Source organism: Talaromyces marneffei, chromosome 3 (assembly GCF_009556855.1).
Source record: "Talaromyces marneffei chromosome 3, complete sequence".
Lineage (NCBI taxonomy): Eukaryota > Fungi > Ascomycota > Eurotiomycetes > Eurotiales > Trichocomaceae > Talaromyces > Talaromyces marneffei.
Genome location: NC_072350.1, coordinates 1,200,578 through 1,216,807, shown reverse-complemented (window position 1 = coordinate 1,216,807; position 16,230 = coordinate 1,200,578). Strand labels below are relative to the sequence as shown.

General features: G+C 48.4%; 6 protein-coding genes across 6 annotated transcripts; 4 read left to right on the top strand and 2 right to left on the bottom strand.

Moving 5' to 3' along the window:
• Positions 1 to 127: 127 nt before the first annotated feature.
• Positions 128 to 1,951, top strand: EYB26_004182 (uncharacterized protein; the record flags this gene model as incomplete). The annotated part of the gene is made up of 2 exons (XM_054263476.1): positions 128 to 1,644; positions 1,759 to 1,951. The coding sequence occupies 2 exons, from the start codon at positions 128 to 130 to the stop codon at positions 1,949 to 1,951; spliced, it is 1,710 nt and encodes a 569-aa protein (XP_054119451.1).
• Positions 1,952 to 3,535: 1,584 nt separating this feature from the next.
• EYB26_004181 (uncharacterized protein) lies at positions 3,536 to 4,192 on the top strand (the record flags this gene model as incomplete). Its single annotated transcript, XM_054263475.1, has 3 exons — positions 3,536 to 3,625; positions 3,690 to 3,785; positions 3,857 to 4,192. 3 exons carry the CDS (start codon positions 3,536 to 3,538, stop codon positions 4,190 to 4,192), a joined length of 522 nt encoding a protein of 173 aa, XP_054119450.1.
• Positions 4,193 to 4,799: 607 nt separating this feature from the next.
• EYB26_004180 (uncharacterized protein) lies at positions 4,800 to 6,121 on the top strand (the record flags this gene model as incomplete). The annotated part of the gene is made up of 3 exons (XM_054263474.1): positions 4,800 to 4,942; positions 5,000 to 5,450; positions 5,522 to 6,121. 3 exons carry the CDS (start codon positions 4,800 to 4,802, stop codon positions 6,119 to 6,121), a joined length of 1,194 nt encoding a protein of 397 aa, XP_054119449.1.
• A 55-nt stretch (positions 6,122 to 6,176) lies between these two features.
• On the bottom strand, positions 6,177 to 7,344 carry EYB26_004179 (uncharacterized protein; the record flags this gene model as incomplete). Its single annotated transcript, XM_054263473.1, has 2 exons — positions 6,177 to 7,174; positions 7,227 to 7,344. 2 exons carry the CDS (start codon positions 7,342 to 7,344, stop codon positions 6,177 to 6,179), a joined length of 1,116 nt encoding a protein of 371 aa, XP_054119448.1.
• A 372-nt stretch (positions 7,345 to 7,716) lies between these two features.
• EYB26_004178 (uncharacterized protein) lies at positions 7,717 to 11,216 on the top strand (the record flags this gene model as incomplete). The annotated part of the gene is made up of 3 exons (XM_054263472.1): positions 7,717 to 8,176; positions 8,226 to 9,832; positions 9,882 to 11,216. The coding sequence occupies 3 exons, from the start codon at positions 7,717 to 7,719 to the stop codon at positions 11,214 to 11,216; spliced, it is 3,402 nt and encodes a 1,133-aa protein (XP_054119447.1).
• A 1,071-nt stretch (positions 11,217 to 12,287) lies between these two features.
• Positions 12,288 to 14,356, bottom strand: EYB26_004177 (uncharacterized protein; the record flags this gene model as incomplete). The annotated part of the gene is made up of 4 exons (XM_054263471.1): positions 12,288 to 13,181; positions 13,257 to 13,963; positions 14,049 to 14,106; positions 14,201 to 14,356. 4 exons carry the CDS (start codon positions 14,354 to 14,356, stop codon positions 12,288 to 12,290), a joined length of 1,815 nt encoding a protein of 604 aa, XP_054119446.1.
• Positions 14,357 to 16,230: the final 1,874 nt, after the last annotated feature.

The following is a 16,230-nucleotide window of genomic DNA, read 5'->3' as shown; positions in this document are numbered from 1 at the left end:
CGGTGGCGTCTTTGATCTTCTCGTCCTATCGTGTTGTGTCTGTTTTCAGCCATGCCACAGTGCATGCCAATCTCGACTTGAGCCTTGATCATAGTAGATAGATCTCTCTGAGCCATCTTCCATAACCATGGATGAACCAGCCCCCGACCATGGGCCTTCCGTGTTACCGTTGCCACCGAAGGCATCGACGGAAGAGACGGACCGTCCAACTCTCCCCTCGCGTCCCAACATCGCTGCTCGCCATGCAAAACGCCTAACCCTCAACTTCCCCATTGCGACGCCCCTCAATCTTCGACCAGAGCAAGCTTCGCCATCTGTCGCTACTCCTGCTACCGAGTCATCTCCCCGGATGATGTCACCCGGCCAATTTGTTCCCGAAGCCACCGTCCTAGGCGAGGTACTGAACCACGAACCGACTGATCTGCTGACTGCCATTGCGTCACAAGAGCGAAAGGTGCTCGAACTCAAGGAGGAATTGCAAAAGGCCGAGGCGGAGCTGGCGAGTTTGAAGAAACAATGGGTTCGGAGCGAGAGACTGAAGAAGCAGACGGAAATCAGCTTTCATACAGAAGCTATGCGGCCTATCCGGGCATCAATGGATGGCTCAAATGGTCTTCAGTCTCCCAGAAATTCCGAGCATCCGATCGCCGCGGCAGCATCAACGACAACCCCTATAGATACCGTACCTATACAAATCAGAAGGAGCAAAGAATTGGAACGACGAGATAGCATCCGCAGTGCAGCTAAAGGCGAGGCTCCGGTCTCCGCCAATGGTCGGAGGGTCTTTGCTGGTTCGAAACACACTCGGACTTTATCTTTGTTATCGCCTGATATGGGTGTTGTCAAACCACCATTTCCAATGCCAAGTCCTTCCGATTCGACCAAAAGCTCCGACAGTCAGGCGACACGACATCCGCGATCTGCAACGCTGCCTTCTGTGGATCGAGCCGATACGTCAAAGACTGTGGAGACATCCGACAAGCCGACAGAAGAGAATTGGCGCCGATCTATGCCTCCCCCATCTAGTGAAGCTCTTCTACGGACTGGTAGACAAATGGCATCCGATCTGAGAGAGGGACTATGGACATTCCTCGAAGATATTCGACAAGCTACAGTAGGAGAAGAAGGCATCAGCGCTACTCGAAGCCGGACACTTCAACCCCCAACATCTGGAACAGCACGCACTCGCAGCGGACAACGAAGCGAACGGAGCGTGACGCCGGTTCGAAACCGGGATCAGAATGGAAATTCCATTGGACGAACAAGCTCATCTTCATCGCTGTCCAAGGATGCATCAGCATCAAGAAAAACTGGTAATAACAATTCTTCTTCTACATCTCCTCCGAACGGCACAGAGGTATCATTTTGGAGTGAATTCGGAGTTGATACCCCGGGGCAGAAGCTCAAACCCAAACAAACCAAGCGAGCCGCCGCAGTGGCCGCCAGCAATACCCAAAACGGACAGAAAGAGTCCGCAAACTCGAACCAAGTGGAGGTCGGGGAGGAGGATGATGACTGGAATAATTGGGATACGCCGCAGCAAGACAAAAAATCGCATACGCCTTCGTCGAGTCGATCGACAGTTACTTCTAAAATCGATCAGTCTCCGTCAACCCAGCTTAGCAGTCCAAGGACTAGTGCAAGGTGAGTTTAAGATTTTGCGATGCGGTTCTGTGTTTGTGCTTCATTGATTTAAAATTCTTTTACTCCTGGTTTAGCACTAAGTCCATCTTGACTAACGACAAACGGAAACAATAGCTTTTGGGAGCGAAATACCGATGAAACAGAACGTCCTCGCACGGATAATGGCATTCCGTGGCCAGCCCTGAGCAAGTTTACGGCTTCGCAACTCACGCGCACCGCGTCAAGTTTGATGGATGAATGGGAAAAGAGCCTGACTTCTACCTCGTCATCCACAAAGGCGGAGCATGATGACTGGGAGACTTTTTGATTCGCACAACCGGAAATTCGATAAACTACATGGCATAGACTCTGCACATTCAACTATTTGCACATAAACTCTATCTACTTCGACATGACGAACGCCACGGTGTTTATATTTCTTTGCTTTCTTGTTTCCCTTGTTTTCTGACGGATGTTTTGCGCCTTTCTACAGCGAACATGAATCATGAGACGAGGCCGCCTTATGTTGTTACCTTACGAGATTATCTTTTTCTTTTTCTTTTTTGCTTCTTTAGGCCGATTTGGAATGGTCTTATGGTTGATACCATTTTCTTGTCATTTATTTGAGTCTATTCTTGATCAGATGTGTACAAATAGACGAGGTATGTACATATATATTTATTGCGATGAATCATCTCCACGGTGCCTTTTAAATATAGTTCTCATTTACTATGGATAGAACATACCTATTCCATGGTGAGCCACTTTCATTTTTCGAGAGTTCGTTAAATCTAGACTGTTCCAATTGCCAATTCCTACAATCTAAACACCTTCCCTATTGTAGTCATGTCGTTCGTGTATAGTTACCGCATAAACTTCAAATGCACACACTTACCCAAAGCAATACGCCGGAAACACCTTTCTCAAAACGCATCAATCATACTGCAACTTCCTCAACATTGATGTCCAGCTCTCCATCCAAGTAACAATAACCAGTAACAAGACTCCCTACGAACAAAGAATAGCCAGAATCGTCATAAACCATCCATACCCTAGAAGCAAATAAATGCAAATAAGTTGCTCATCGTTTCATCCTTTACTGGAAATTTCTGGTTCTAACCTAGGTAGAGATGTAATACTATGTTGGAGCAACAGGCAGATGTACACACGGCATGCCGATGATGCCGAAGTGGAGCCGAATCTGGTACCTGAAGCCCTAACACCTCTTCTACGTAGTGAGGGTGAATAATGACTTTTCAAGGGGACTCCATTTGCCGTTTTGGGAAGTACTACTAAGTAGTACTCTCCGTTGAATGAGGCTGAACATCTCTCGTTCCTGCAGAAAATGGCATTATCGTCTCAGTGGCCTAGGTACATCTGCAAATGTACTCTGAGTAGAACAGAAGCCACAAGTGACCTGCTAGATGCTTCGTGCAATTAAAGGCCTCGTAGGATTGGTTATACCAAAAATGTTTTCTTTTGCGCCCCTGGCAAGAATACGCAGCTGTACAATAATTCATGAATTTGTTGGTATAGTAAAATTTGTTACTGTTTTATCTCACTTCTTATATGATTATATCGCAATTGGTGTGTTTAAACTGCATAATTGGTCCCCATACGCCGCCGTACATTTTTCTAAACTTTTCTCTACCTCCGCGGCATCAACTCAAGACGATGAAAAATTACGCCGACAATAGAACTCCACCACAGATCACCAATTCATACAAAGCAATAAGTTTACCGACATATTTACCATCGTTTCAAACCTTCATTTGAAGCGTCAAGCTTCCGCGTTCTTGGCTACCTCTCCCATACCTTTCCCCGTTTGCTCCGAGCGCTTCCGTCCGTACTCTCGGAAACGAAACAACAACTTTTCATCAGATCGAAATAAATAGATAGATAAATCGACGATATGAGTTTCCCAGGATTTACGCCAATGGGCGGCGCTGGCGCCGGACCAAATGCTGGCATGTCTGAACAGGAGCAGAATATGATTAAAATGGTACGGCCTGTCCCTAAGCAATCTTTTTCTCGTTACATGACTAACAAATGCTTCTACTTCACAGATGAACGTAGTTGCAGAATCATGTCCATTCAAAATAGCCCTCTCTGGTGGCGCTGGATTTGCACTAGGTGGTGCTTTCGGTTTTCTTACTGGCGCCGTACGTCCTCCGCCTCCCTCTCTCTTCTCCCTCTCTCTCTATTGTTACCGTGCCTAACTCTGGAATTATAGATGGCCTACGACGTCCCCCTCACCGCCAAAGGCGCAGAAATTTATAACCTCCCCTGGCGCGAACAACTCAAACACGGCTTCAAGGACATGGGTAGCCGAGCCTGGAGCAGCGCCAAGACTTTTGGCTATATCGGTGCAATCTACACAACCGCCGAATGTTCAGTGGAAGGATTGCGCGCAAAGAATGATTTGACGAATCACGTTGTCGCGGGTTGTCTGACTGGTGCGTTTCTGGGGAGGAATGCCGGTCCCCAGGCGGCGTTGACGGGGTGCGTCGGGTTTGCGGCGTTTAGTACGGCTATTGAGGCTTATATGCGAATGCCGGGGGAGAATTGATCGATCCATTACGTGTCAAGTTCTGTGTGATTATTGGGAGTGTTCCAGTGGGGTTAAATCGGGAAGAACATGTGGTCTGTTTTTCCATGGTACATATGTACAAGCAAGCATTGCTGGTGTTTTTGGTACGGGTTCGGCTATTGTTTTATTATTTGAGGGCTTCTTTTACTACTGTCCACTCATCTATATGGGAATATGTACATTATTGTTTGATATAGTAGACTTTTTAGACTAATCCTACTGATCCACGGACGGGTTTACATCCAAGATGACCATGGCGATGAGGTACGAAAGAAGAAGCAGATAATACCGGCTTCTGCTGAGACATATTCCACTACCGGGCACAAATGGATCGTTTGTTAGATGATGGAGCATGGGAGCTACAATAGAGGCAAGACGGTACACGACCATTTGCCCTAGTTTGATGTTTTGATGGGGGCGAATGACGTCAAGACTCTACATTATTCGACATCGAGCCTGTAAAGAGGACCTGACTATAAAACATAAATAAGAAAATAAGGTACATCAAGAAACCTATTATGGGGTAACTTATGGGGTAACTTTTGGAGTATAGCTGAATCACAAATCCACAAGCGGGGAAACACACATGGCTGCTAGCACTACTGCAAGTGTATGTCCCAGACAACAAACAACCGTCTCCAGCACGAAGGGGCCTAGATCGGAACATATCGAGTACTTCAAAGGGGAACCCTTGAATCGCGAGCCTTCAATACAGAAACTTGTATCCAGGTCAGTCCTCTTTCATATAACATAACACATATTCGACGCCGTATCTAATGTCGACAGCTTCATTACAAAAGGGGATGCAACTTATGACCGCAACCATAGCGAAATCCCTCATATCAATGCTAAAATCCACACCATCACAATCGACGGACAAGTAACCAACCCTCTAAAACTATCTATAAACGATCTAAAGTCCAACTTCCCGCAACATGAGGTCACATGCGCCCTCCAATGCGCCGGTAATCGTCGACATACCATGCGCACACTGCTCAAAGAAGTACAGGGGATAGACTGGCTAGACGGCGCAGTAATGAATTGTAAATGGAAGGGGCCACGATTGAGAGATGTGTTAATTGCTGCTGGTGTAGATCAGCCTGCTGCGAAGGAGAGAAAGCAGTTTGTGGCGTTTGGGTGTCATCAGGCTGCGTGTCAGGATGATACGTGGTACGGCGGCAGTGTGGAGTTGGAACGGTGTATGAGTTTGGAGGATGAGGTTATTCTTGCTTTGGAGGTATGTCCCATTTCCCTTCTTTTTTTTTTTTATTTTTAAGTGGGTTGCATCCTGAATGAGTGAATGGAAAGATGAACGACACCCCCTTAACACCCAACCACGGCTACCCCGTCCGTGTCGTCATCCCTGGCGTCGCAGGCGCCAGATGGGTGAAATGGCTGGACCGCGTCACAATCCAAGACGGACATTGCCAAAACTATTACCAGCAGTATGACTACAAGGTCTTGCCGCCGGAAGTTGACGATTCGGACAAGGCAAAGGAGTATTGGATGAAAGTGCCGCCTTTGTCGGATATGCCAATCAATTCTGTGATTGCGTCGCCGGATGATGGTGAAACGATTAGATTATCTGCCGATGGTAGGGTCGATGTAAAGGGGTATGCTCTGCCGCAGGGTTGTGATGGGCCAATTACTCGGGTTCAAGTTTCCGGAGATGGAGGGAAGACGTGGGTTGATGCTCAATTGGAAGCACCCGAAGGCGAGAATGTAAATGAGAAGTGGTGCTGGAAGTTATGGAAGGCTTCAGTGCATATGGAGAAAGGCCCTGGAAAGGTTGTGTTTAGTCGAGCTTTTGACGCTGCAGGAAACACTCAGCAGGAAAGCTGCCCCTGGAACCTGCGAGGATTGGCTTATAACGGGTATGGAATGTCGAAAGATCTGAATATTGTATAGTTGATGTATGCAAAATATGAGCTCAATTCTGTACATTTGGCTTGTTGTATGTAATCTATGGTAGTACAATATACTTCTCAAGATGCTTGGGAATAGCACCACGAAGATTCTTGCTCGTCAACCACTTATCGGAGAATAGCCTGTCGGCATAACGATATGCGCCATCGCACAGAATCGTAACGACAGTATGCCCTTTGCCCAACTTCTCAGCAACCTCCTTGGCAGCCGCAACGTTCAACGCAGAGCTAGCACCAAGGTACAACCCCTCTTCGTCCAGGCAGCGATAGACCATTTCAATGCTCTTCTCGTCGCTGATGTGTAATGAATCATCAATCAGATCAATGTCTGGTTTCAAGTTGTCCGTCACACGGCCTTGACCGATACCCTCTGTTATACTTCCGCCGGCCCGTTCGGCGAGCTTACCTCCACTTTGGATGTAGCTGTGCAAGACACTGCCAGGGGGATCGGCAAGAAAGCTCTTGACATGTCCATCGCTGGCCGTTTTCAAGTAGCGGGTAATTCCAGCAAGAGTGCCCCCTGTTCCTGTCGCACATGTAAATGCATCGATTTTACCCTGAGTTTGAGCCCAGATCTCGGGCCCAGTGGTCTCGATATGGGCCTGTCGGTTTGCCGTATTATCGAACTGGTTGGTCCAGACAGCATTGTCAAGAGACTCCGCATGCCGCCGGGCTTGGTGGTTGTAGTTTTGTGGGTTGTCAAACGCAACCGCCGGGACAGGGTACACTTCGGCGCCTAATAGTCGCAACAAATCGATCTTGCCTTGTGATTGCGTGTTGGGCATATAGATGACGAGTTTGTACCCCTTTGACCGGCACACATGAGCAAGACCAATACCAGTGTTTCCAGCAGTGCCTTCTACCACAGTGCCGCCTGGGCGCAAAAGTCCTTTTTCTTCGGCATCTTTGACGACGTATAACGCAGCACGATCCTTGACACTGCCACCAGGGTTTTGGAATTCGGCTTTTCCGAGGACGTTGCACCCTGTTTCTTCGGAGAGTCGTTTTAGTCTAATCAGTGGCGTATTGCCAATTGCTTTAATTTGTCAACCTCATGCCCCTTCGACTAAAATTTCAGTGGAGTGTACCTTCTGTGAGACCATTGACCCATCCCTGGGCTGTAGAGACTTTTGTATTATACGCTGTCGAGGCCTCTGCGCTACGTAGAGCCGTCGTAGCAAACGTGCGCAGGCTGTGCTTGAACATTGTGAAGATGCTCAAGAAACTAAAGTCATGAAGAAAAGAGGAATACTTGCTTCTGTGGATGGATAACCGCGGGACTCACGAAATCACGCCATCGACCCGGCCGGCCAGCCAATCAACGTGGTTAGTCAGCAAGGCGGTGTGGCGGGCTAACCCTTATCTTATCGCAGCGTGACTGCCACTTTGGGTTAGTCTTTGTTTACATCCGCTCAAGTCTGAACCTCCTCCTTCCCTTCTTGTTTTGTTTGCTCCACGCAACTCCAACAATCGATGTCCAGCGACTACAGCAGCCATTTCGGAGGTTCTGGCTGAACTTGACGACAAAATCAACGCAAATCAAATTTATTTTCATAGGGTCACACCCACAAAGTCAAAATGCCCGCTCGCGCAACGAGCGGCCCAGTGTCCACTGGCTCACGCAAAACATCTGGACAGAGCGCCGTGTCATCCAAGCGAGCATCCTCTGCGACACCTTCAGCAGCAGTGCCGCCCGAACCACCGCTTCCTACGACATCGTCCCACCTTCGCGCAGACGTTTGCGCAATTTTTGCAGATTCCCAACGCTCCACCACCGGACACAGAAAACTTGTTGTGCGGTTGCGAAAAGTCCAAGAAATAAGCTGCGGCATTACACCGCCCAAGAAATCGAAAGATGGCCAAATAATTGAAGAAGACCGAGAAATCCCTTCCAGTGACGAAACTTTTGGCGAACAGGAATTCAATGTGGAAGTCACCCGTTGCGTTCTTCGCATATTGCCCATCAAAAAGACAGAATCTGTCGGAGATCGAGTCATTCGTTTCCTTGGACTATTCTTGAATCATGCCTCGGAGAAGGGTGAGTAGTCTGAATACTTGAAAAATCGACACATACTGACGAACGATAGATGGCGAGGTCTTTAATCCAACGGACGTCGACGAGACACAAATGTTTCCAGAAACCCCAACGACGCGACTTACTATGGCCATTGCAAATATGGTAGTCCCATTGTTAGCATCAAAGGACAAGATTGTCCGATACCGTTCAACACAATTGCTTGCGCATCTAGTTAATTCGCTGGACTCTATAGACGACGAGGTATTCCGTTTGGTGAGAACGGGCCTTCTCAAAAGGATTCGAGATAAGGAGGCTACAGTCAGAGTCCAGGCCGTACTCGGTTTGGCGCGTCTCGTCGGAGACGAAAGTGAAGGTGGACTTGAGGACTCCTCCGCAGCTTTATTGGAAAAGCTTCTTGATATCCTACAGAACGATGCTACCGCTGAAGTGCGCAAAACATTGCTGATCAACTTACCATTGATTCCGACGACACTCCCCTATCTGCTTGAAAGAGCCCGTGATTTGGACGCTGCTACTCGTCGTGCACTTTATTCCCGTCTACTCCCAACATTGGGCGACTTCCGTCACTTGTCATTGTCTATGCGTGAAAAGCTTCTACGATGGGGTTTACGTGACCGAGACGAAAATGTACGGAAAGCTGCCGGAAAATTGTTCTATGAGAGATGGATTGAGGACTGCGCTGGTAATAAACCATCCGGCGAAGGAACCGCCATGGGACAGATTTCAGCACCTAACACCTCTGCCCTTTTGGAACTGTTGGAGCGTATAGATGCGGTAAACTCTGGAATGGAAGGTGGTGTAGCCCATGAAGCGATGCGAGCCTTCTGGGAAGGTCGTCCCGATTACCGCGAAGAAATTGTGTTTGACGAAGATTTCTGGCAAGGCCTTACGGCAGAATCGGCATTCTTGGCTCGCAGTTTCAACGACTTCTGTCGCGTTGAGAATGAAACCAAGTACGGCAGCCTCGCAGACGATAAAATGCCAGAGGTTACTGCTCTCGCATATTTCCTTGGGAAATACTCGGGTGCTCTGCTGGCAAGACTAAAGCAAGCTTCTGCTAGCGGCGAAAACGAGGAAGAGACCATGGAGCTTGAGTTTGTGGTCGAACAGCTTTTGCAAATAGCCTTGACGCTGGATTATTCCGATGAGGTTGGACGACGAAAGATGTTTGCCTTGCTCAGGGAGAATCTGGCAATACCAGAACTCCCCGAATTATGTACTAAGCTACATGTTGAGGTCCTTCGAAACGTGTGTGGTCCTGAAGCTGCCGGCGAATCCGAGTTCTGCAGCGTTGTTCTGGAAGCCGTTGCGGAAGTTCACGACGCAATTGCTACTGAGGACAGTTTCGTGTCAGCAAGGTCCGAGCTCAGTGACGATGGAAGCTCACGAGCAAGTCGCGACCGATCCATGACCCCAGCTGATGTACCATTTGACAAAGAGAAGGCTAAGGCCAAGGTGCTTCGCGAGATCATGATCAACATGAAATGTCTTCACATCGCTCAATGTATGCTTCAAAATGTTGAAGGTAATCTTCAGCAAAACATGCACCTGGTTACGATGTTGAACAACCTTGTGGTTCCGGCTGTGCGAAGTCATGAAGCTCCTATTCGAGAGAGGGGCTTGGAATGTTTAGGATTGTGTTGTCTGCTGGACAAGGTAAGTCATGTAGATCGTTTCTCTTGTTTCCTAGCTAATGCATATCTAGACCCTGGCCGAGGAAAACATGGCCCTTTTTATCCACTGCTTTACGAAAGGCCACGAAGCGCTTCAAGTCACGGCAATTCATATTCTCGCCGATATGCTCACGGCGCACCCAGCACTACTTCTCCCAGTTGTACAAGCGGACGGTGAGACAGTGACACCGCCTCCTTTCCAGAGGAACATTTTCAAGGTGTTCGCAAAGGCTCTGAAATCGACATCACCTGCCGACGTGCAATCGGCTGCAGCTGTAGCTCTATCAAAGATGCTTCTTGTCAACATATTCACACCTTCCGGACCTAACGTACCACAAGCCATTAAAGATTTGAACGAGTCCTCTATTGAAGCTTTACTCCAATCACTGATCGTGTCATTCTTCCACCCTCGCACCCGCGAAAATCCTGTTCTCAGACAAGCACTGACTTACTTTTTCCCGGTATTCTGCCATTCACGTCTTGCAAATACGCAACGCATGCGCAGAATCGCTGTGCCTGTGGTACGAGCTGTGTTGAACGCCGCGGAGGAGTTCTTTTCCCTCGAGGCCGAGGAGGACAGCGACGGAGACATTGATGAGAGCGTCGGCGAGCGAGAAATCAAAGCACTAATGACGCAAGTCACCGGCATGCTCGTTGAATGGACTGACGAGCGCAGAGTCGTGGGACTCGGTGGTGAAAATATTCTTGCCGGTGGAACCGCTAGTTCAAATGCCCATGGCTACGTACATTTGGCACTGGTCAATGACATTCTCGAGCGAATTCTCGGAATTAGTGCCGGCCCCAATAAGTGTTCCAAGGAAGAGAAAAAACTATTGATGGCTATGCTTAGCAAAGTTTACATCTCAGCTCCTATAGTCCCAACATCAACCGCACCCGGATCACGAGCAGGATCTCGTGCACCCACCGAATCAACAGAAGATGCATTCCGTTCCAGTAACAGAAGCAGCGGTGTCCGCGAAGAAATTGACCCTGAGATCGTCGCACTCGCAGAGACAGTCAAGGAACTCCTCAACGACGCCCTAGAAGAAGCCGCCACCGACGCAGCCAGTCGTAACGCTATCGTCAAAGTCAAGAACACCATCCTCAAAACCCTTGCATATGCTTCTCAACAAAACACCAGCAGCAGAGACACCAATCGCAACACGCGAGCTAGTAGCGTGGATTCGGCATATACAAACACCGGCCCTGGATCGCGACAGACCTCCGTTGAGCCTCACGGAGCGCGCGCTGGCACGATGGAAGTCGCCATTGATGAAACAATCATGGAGATTGATGAGGAAGACGATCATGACGATAGCCGGGCGACGGTCATCAAGAATGAGAGGAATAGTGAAGAACCTGAGTAGATCCATTTCACTGCCTCATTATGTGTTATGCTGAGAACGAGAAGGTCATGTTATACATAGTTACATTGGGGACATGGGTATACTTGGTTTTTGGGACCGGTGTTTTTGATTGTTTGTTCATAAGACATGTTTGATTGATGCCTGCATATTGATATGACTTCTATACGTTCTTCATTTGTTCGAGTTTATTTTCCACCCCAATCTACGCCTCTTAAGGTAGACATCAATTGATGTACATCGAGTAGGGAACAGTGACGATGGAATAGAGAGCTCCTTCACTTAGCCCTCGTAATAGATATAGGCTCCCGCGGTTCAATGTCTGAATGTACAATACTATATCAAATCGAGTAGGTAAGAGAACGATTTTTTTTGCTAAATTAAAAAAAAAAAGGTATGTCCACTCTATCGCATTTGATTTGACACGTAGTATAACAGCTACAAACCCAGAAGCCCATTTCTTTCCGACCCAATGCCATGCCATGCCATGCATCGCTCAAAAAATAATGAAAAAACCACAAAAAATTGAATTTTTGCCCCCTCCAAAGAAACAACCCAAGAAATAGTTTGTATATATACCAGCTCCCCTCCCACCACTTCTCTCTCCCTCTTCTTTTTTTCTCTGGAGGATATGGGTTGCTCTAATGACTTCCTCATCATAGGAGTTTGGGGTGAGCGAAAGTGTGTGTGCATGTGTGCGCGCGTGTGTGTATGTGTATATGATCGAAGCCCTCGATGGATACACTCCCTGGCTCCCCCCTTCTTGTAAAATCCAATAATCAAAATCATGGCGCGAAAGAAAATGTGAAGAAAATAAACGGGAATAGAAAGGTAGAAAAATAAAAACGCAAGACCACAAAATCAGCGACCCAGCCTGCCAGCTCCATCCTGCCAAAATGCACCGGAACCAAAACTTCCATATTAAATTTTCCGCATCAAACAGCGTGATACATATCCTGCAATTCGGCAACGGGAAAAGACCAGACACACGGACTTGCAATTATTTGATCAACAAGGCATATTCAAGAACAAAGACAACGTCAAGGGATGGAAATGGATTTCGGAATATTCCGCTTATGCGGGTGATTTGTTAGCAGCGGCTCCGTTTCGACGGCCATGGTTGTCATCGTTGACAGTAAGTCCACCTAGGCCGGTGGATAGGAAAGCAAATGGGTCGCTAGCACCATCAGTTGTATAGAGGTTACCATTCAGGGCGTTCGAGTGCGAGCCGTGGTCAGCACCAGAGAAGGCGGCCTGAGTCGCCGGGTTGCCAAACGAAGCCGCCGAGTGACCTGCATTGATCTGGCCCATTGGCGGGTAGGGGCCGGGTGTGTTTCCGAGGCCAGATGGCAAGCCATAGTTGCTTGGAGGACCACCGAATTGTTGCCCGAACCCACCAAAGCCACCGCCGCTGCCAGCGGTAGGGAAGGGCGCTGGAGCAGGGGTACCAGCCATTGATCCGGGACCCATGCCAAATCCAGATGGAGGTTCCATTGGCGAGGGGAAAGCAGAGTCTGCTACGACTGCTGCACCAGAACGGGGGGCACCACAGCGAAGACAATTGGTGTTCTTCGCAAAGTTGTGATAGCCACAACCCTCTGAACCACACTTCCAATCACCTGCACGGAATGGAACAACACCATTGCCTCCCACTCGAGAGTGACCCACACCGTGGCCTCCGTGAGGGTTCATGGGGGGCATCATAGATGGAGGAACGTACCCATATCCGTATGGGTCAGGGGTGGCACCAACGGCTGGGAATGAACAACGGAAACAAGCAGTTCTGCGCTGGAAGTTGGAGAAGCCACAAGACGGGCACGTCCAGTCACCGGGGCGAGGGCGGTTCTTGGATGGTGGGAATGGAGTGAGAATCTCGGCGGCCCTGTCCAAGACACGGCTAGATGAAGGAGATACCTCGATGGCCTTCTCATTAAGGGCTCGGCCATTCATGCAAAGACTCTCAGCTGCCTGTAGATATCATTAGTTTCTGATCGGCTTTTTTGGAAATCAAGTGAAACATATATCTTTGAGATATGTACATACCTCTTCATGGGATGAAAAGACGGCAAAGCCAGTTCCTGTGGGCTTGTGCTGATCCGGAGTGCGCAATGTCCAGAAAGCAATAGGACGACCACCGTACTGGGTAAACCAGCTCTCAAGCTCCGACTGTGTGGTGTCATGTGGAAGACCGCTCATATGGAGCACCTTGCTGCGTTCGGCCAAGAAAGCACGGACATCGGCTCTCGCATCCATTGGACGAGTGAGGATTTCGGGATGTTCATGAGCAGGCTGAGACTTGCGGATGAGACCTTTGAGAACGCGAGACAAAGTGATGGCTTCCTCCATAGCCCGTCGAGGAGATGCTGGGGCAAGAGCCTGCAGGTGGAAAGGCAGGTTGTGCTTGATTGGGGCCGAGGATTGAACAGGCTCCACCTCGAGAGCAGCGCAGATATTGGCAAGAGAGCTAGGACCGAATGGCAACGATTCCGGGTGGTGAGTTTGCCATCTCTGGTATTCGGTACGAAGGTCAAAGGTCCGGGAGTGCTGGAGGTATGGTGGTAGAACGACGGCTTTGTCGCGGGCTTCCCGAGGCAGTTGTACACGTAGGTCCCATGAGTCGAGGGTCACGAAAGAAAACTCGAGGTTCTTCGAGATAAGATGTTCCTGAGCGAAGGCATCAAAGCGATTGACGGCATCCCGGAAGCTTCCAGCGTTGCGCACGTTCTCCCATGTCAAGGTGGTCAGGCTCGCTAGTTGTAAGCGGGACTCGTCAGCTCATCCTTTTTCGGCGCCTAACATCAACCCAACCCAATACCATTGAGACGCAAGACTTACTGCATAGCGGTGTAATTGGAGTGTTGACTGGTTTCACAAGGATGCTTTCTCGATGCAACTGCATGGACAAAGCGACTTTGGTTAGCGGGAGAAAAAAAAATGGTTGAAGATCGATCCGAGAGCATCGAGAAACATTCAATTGACGGGCGTACCTCATCACAATTTTTGGTATCGAGTAAAATCCATCCAAGCTCAATGACCTCAGCAGAATCCTTAGTTACGTAAACGCCATGTTCGTCGCAGGTCGTCGCAACGTGTATAACAATGTAGCGGTCCAGCTTCGGGATGGGGGACGGAACGGCGGCCATGTCTCGGGGGCGAGATGCCAGGGGAATTGGCAGAAGAAGTCAATGTAAGAATGGAAGAAAAATCACAAACGCCCCTGCCCAAAAAAATAAACACAATAAAGGCAAGAAGCAATTATCGATCACGACGAAGAAAATGGTCGTGATCGAGGAAGTGGGAGATAAATACAAAGAAGGAAGAAGGAGGACGGGGGGAAGGAAGAGGAGGAGTAGGAGGAGTAAGATAGAGCAGGAGAGGTTAGGTTAGTATTTGAAAGGCCGGCGGGAAAATAGAAAAAAAAGCTGTGTTGCGTTGCTACTGGGGAACAAGAGCTGGTGGAGCAGAGAGCACAGCCAACAACGGCCACCCTGAGGCCCAGGCATTAATTAATTTAGTTCTTGGTCCCGGGCCCTTCACCATGACAGTTCTCTTGACAGTCTCTACGTTTTGAAATAATTGGTTAAATCGCTAGGTCGTGTATAAAAGTCTATTGTCTACTCAGTAGGTAGCTACTAGTAAGTAACTGTATGGCATCCGGTGCCGAGTAGAGAAGCCGATGCCTGTCAAGGCATCATTCTCGAAACAATTGACGACTGCTCTCTGCCTAAAACCTCGGTATGCCTATGACAAGTCTTGATATGCCATCGTATCATGATCCCTGTTGCCTGCTCGAGAGGTTACAGCAGCGGAAGCTCGGAGCGACGGTGCGCGAGTTGCTCCCTGTATAAAGCCGCATGTTGCAAATCAGGTCAGAAAGGATATCATATACATATCGCCATTGATTTGCAAAATCTTATGAATGCATATAGTCGGCAATGAAAATAGCAATGGCGGTCTCGTAACGTATACGGTAAGGAAAGACACGAGACAGAACGCAAGTGGACGAACTTTTTTTTCTGGAGCAACAATTTTCAAAGACTGAAAGTACAAAAGGGTCCCCGCTTTGTGTGTAGTTGGACCAGTAGGAAACTGCCGCAGCAATCCGGTTTGATCTAAAGCTTTGTTTCCGTAACTTAGTCATCTTCTACATACAAAATAATAACTAACAATGAAACTAATTAGTTATTGATTGATAAGAATTGATCAAGATGGCAAATAATTCCAGATTATTTGCTCTTCCAGTCCCGCTTGGGGGAGGTCCGCTGCCCTATCCGAAAATGCGTACACACTGGCTTGCGGATTGGCCGTGCTTATTAAAAGCGGGATACCTAGTTAACTAACGCTCGCATCGAAAAGCCTTCGGTACCATAAACCTTCAAGTTGGAATCCACCACTCTCTCTCCCTGAAGATTCTACTCAACTACAAGGAGATCCATGGCTACGTTGGTGCCATTACTTTGAACAAGTTCTGCTCCACCAACTCCGGAAAGCTGAAGGATTGTGGAGACTGTAAAGCACCGCTCCGGCTTCTGTCCAGCGTCTCCCAAAGAACATCAACTCTCTCAACCTGTATCTCAAGATGTCAAAAACAAAACAATTTCAAATACGAGAGAAAAAAAAACATACAACAGCTGGGATTCACTTGTGGTCACCCACCAAATTACTAACCAGCCGGCGTGTGGCTTAAGTACGGCTGAGCGGACGGGAAGCCCTGCTTTCCACACCCTATGGTCGTATGTGATAGACAGAGACGATAGAAGTAGTCATATCCTGCGTTAATACGTACTTAGAGAGCAAGAGAGCTTGGTCTGAGCACCGAAACTGAGCAGGAAGGTCCCGGTTATGGTAGGGTTTTCTCCTGTCTAACCCTATAAATCCGTGCTGCAGATGGACACACTACTAGGTTATATAATAGATCCATGGATTAGTTACATGCTTTCTGATTCGAAGCGGTCTAGAAAATGAGAATGCGTTTTGATTGTGGGCTAGATCCCTGAAAAAGCAGACTGCCATCCAC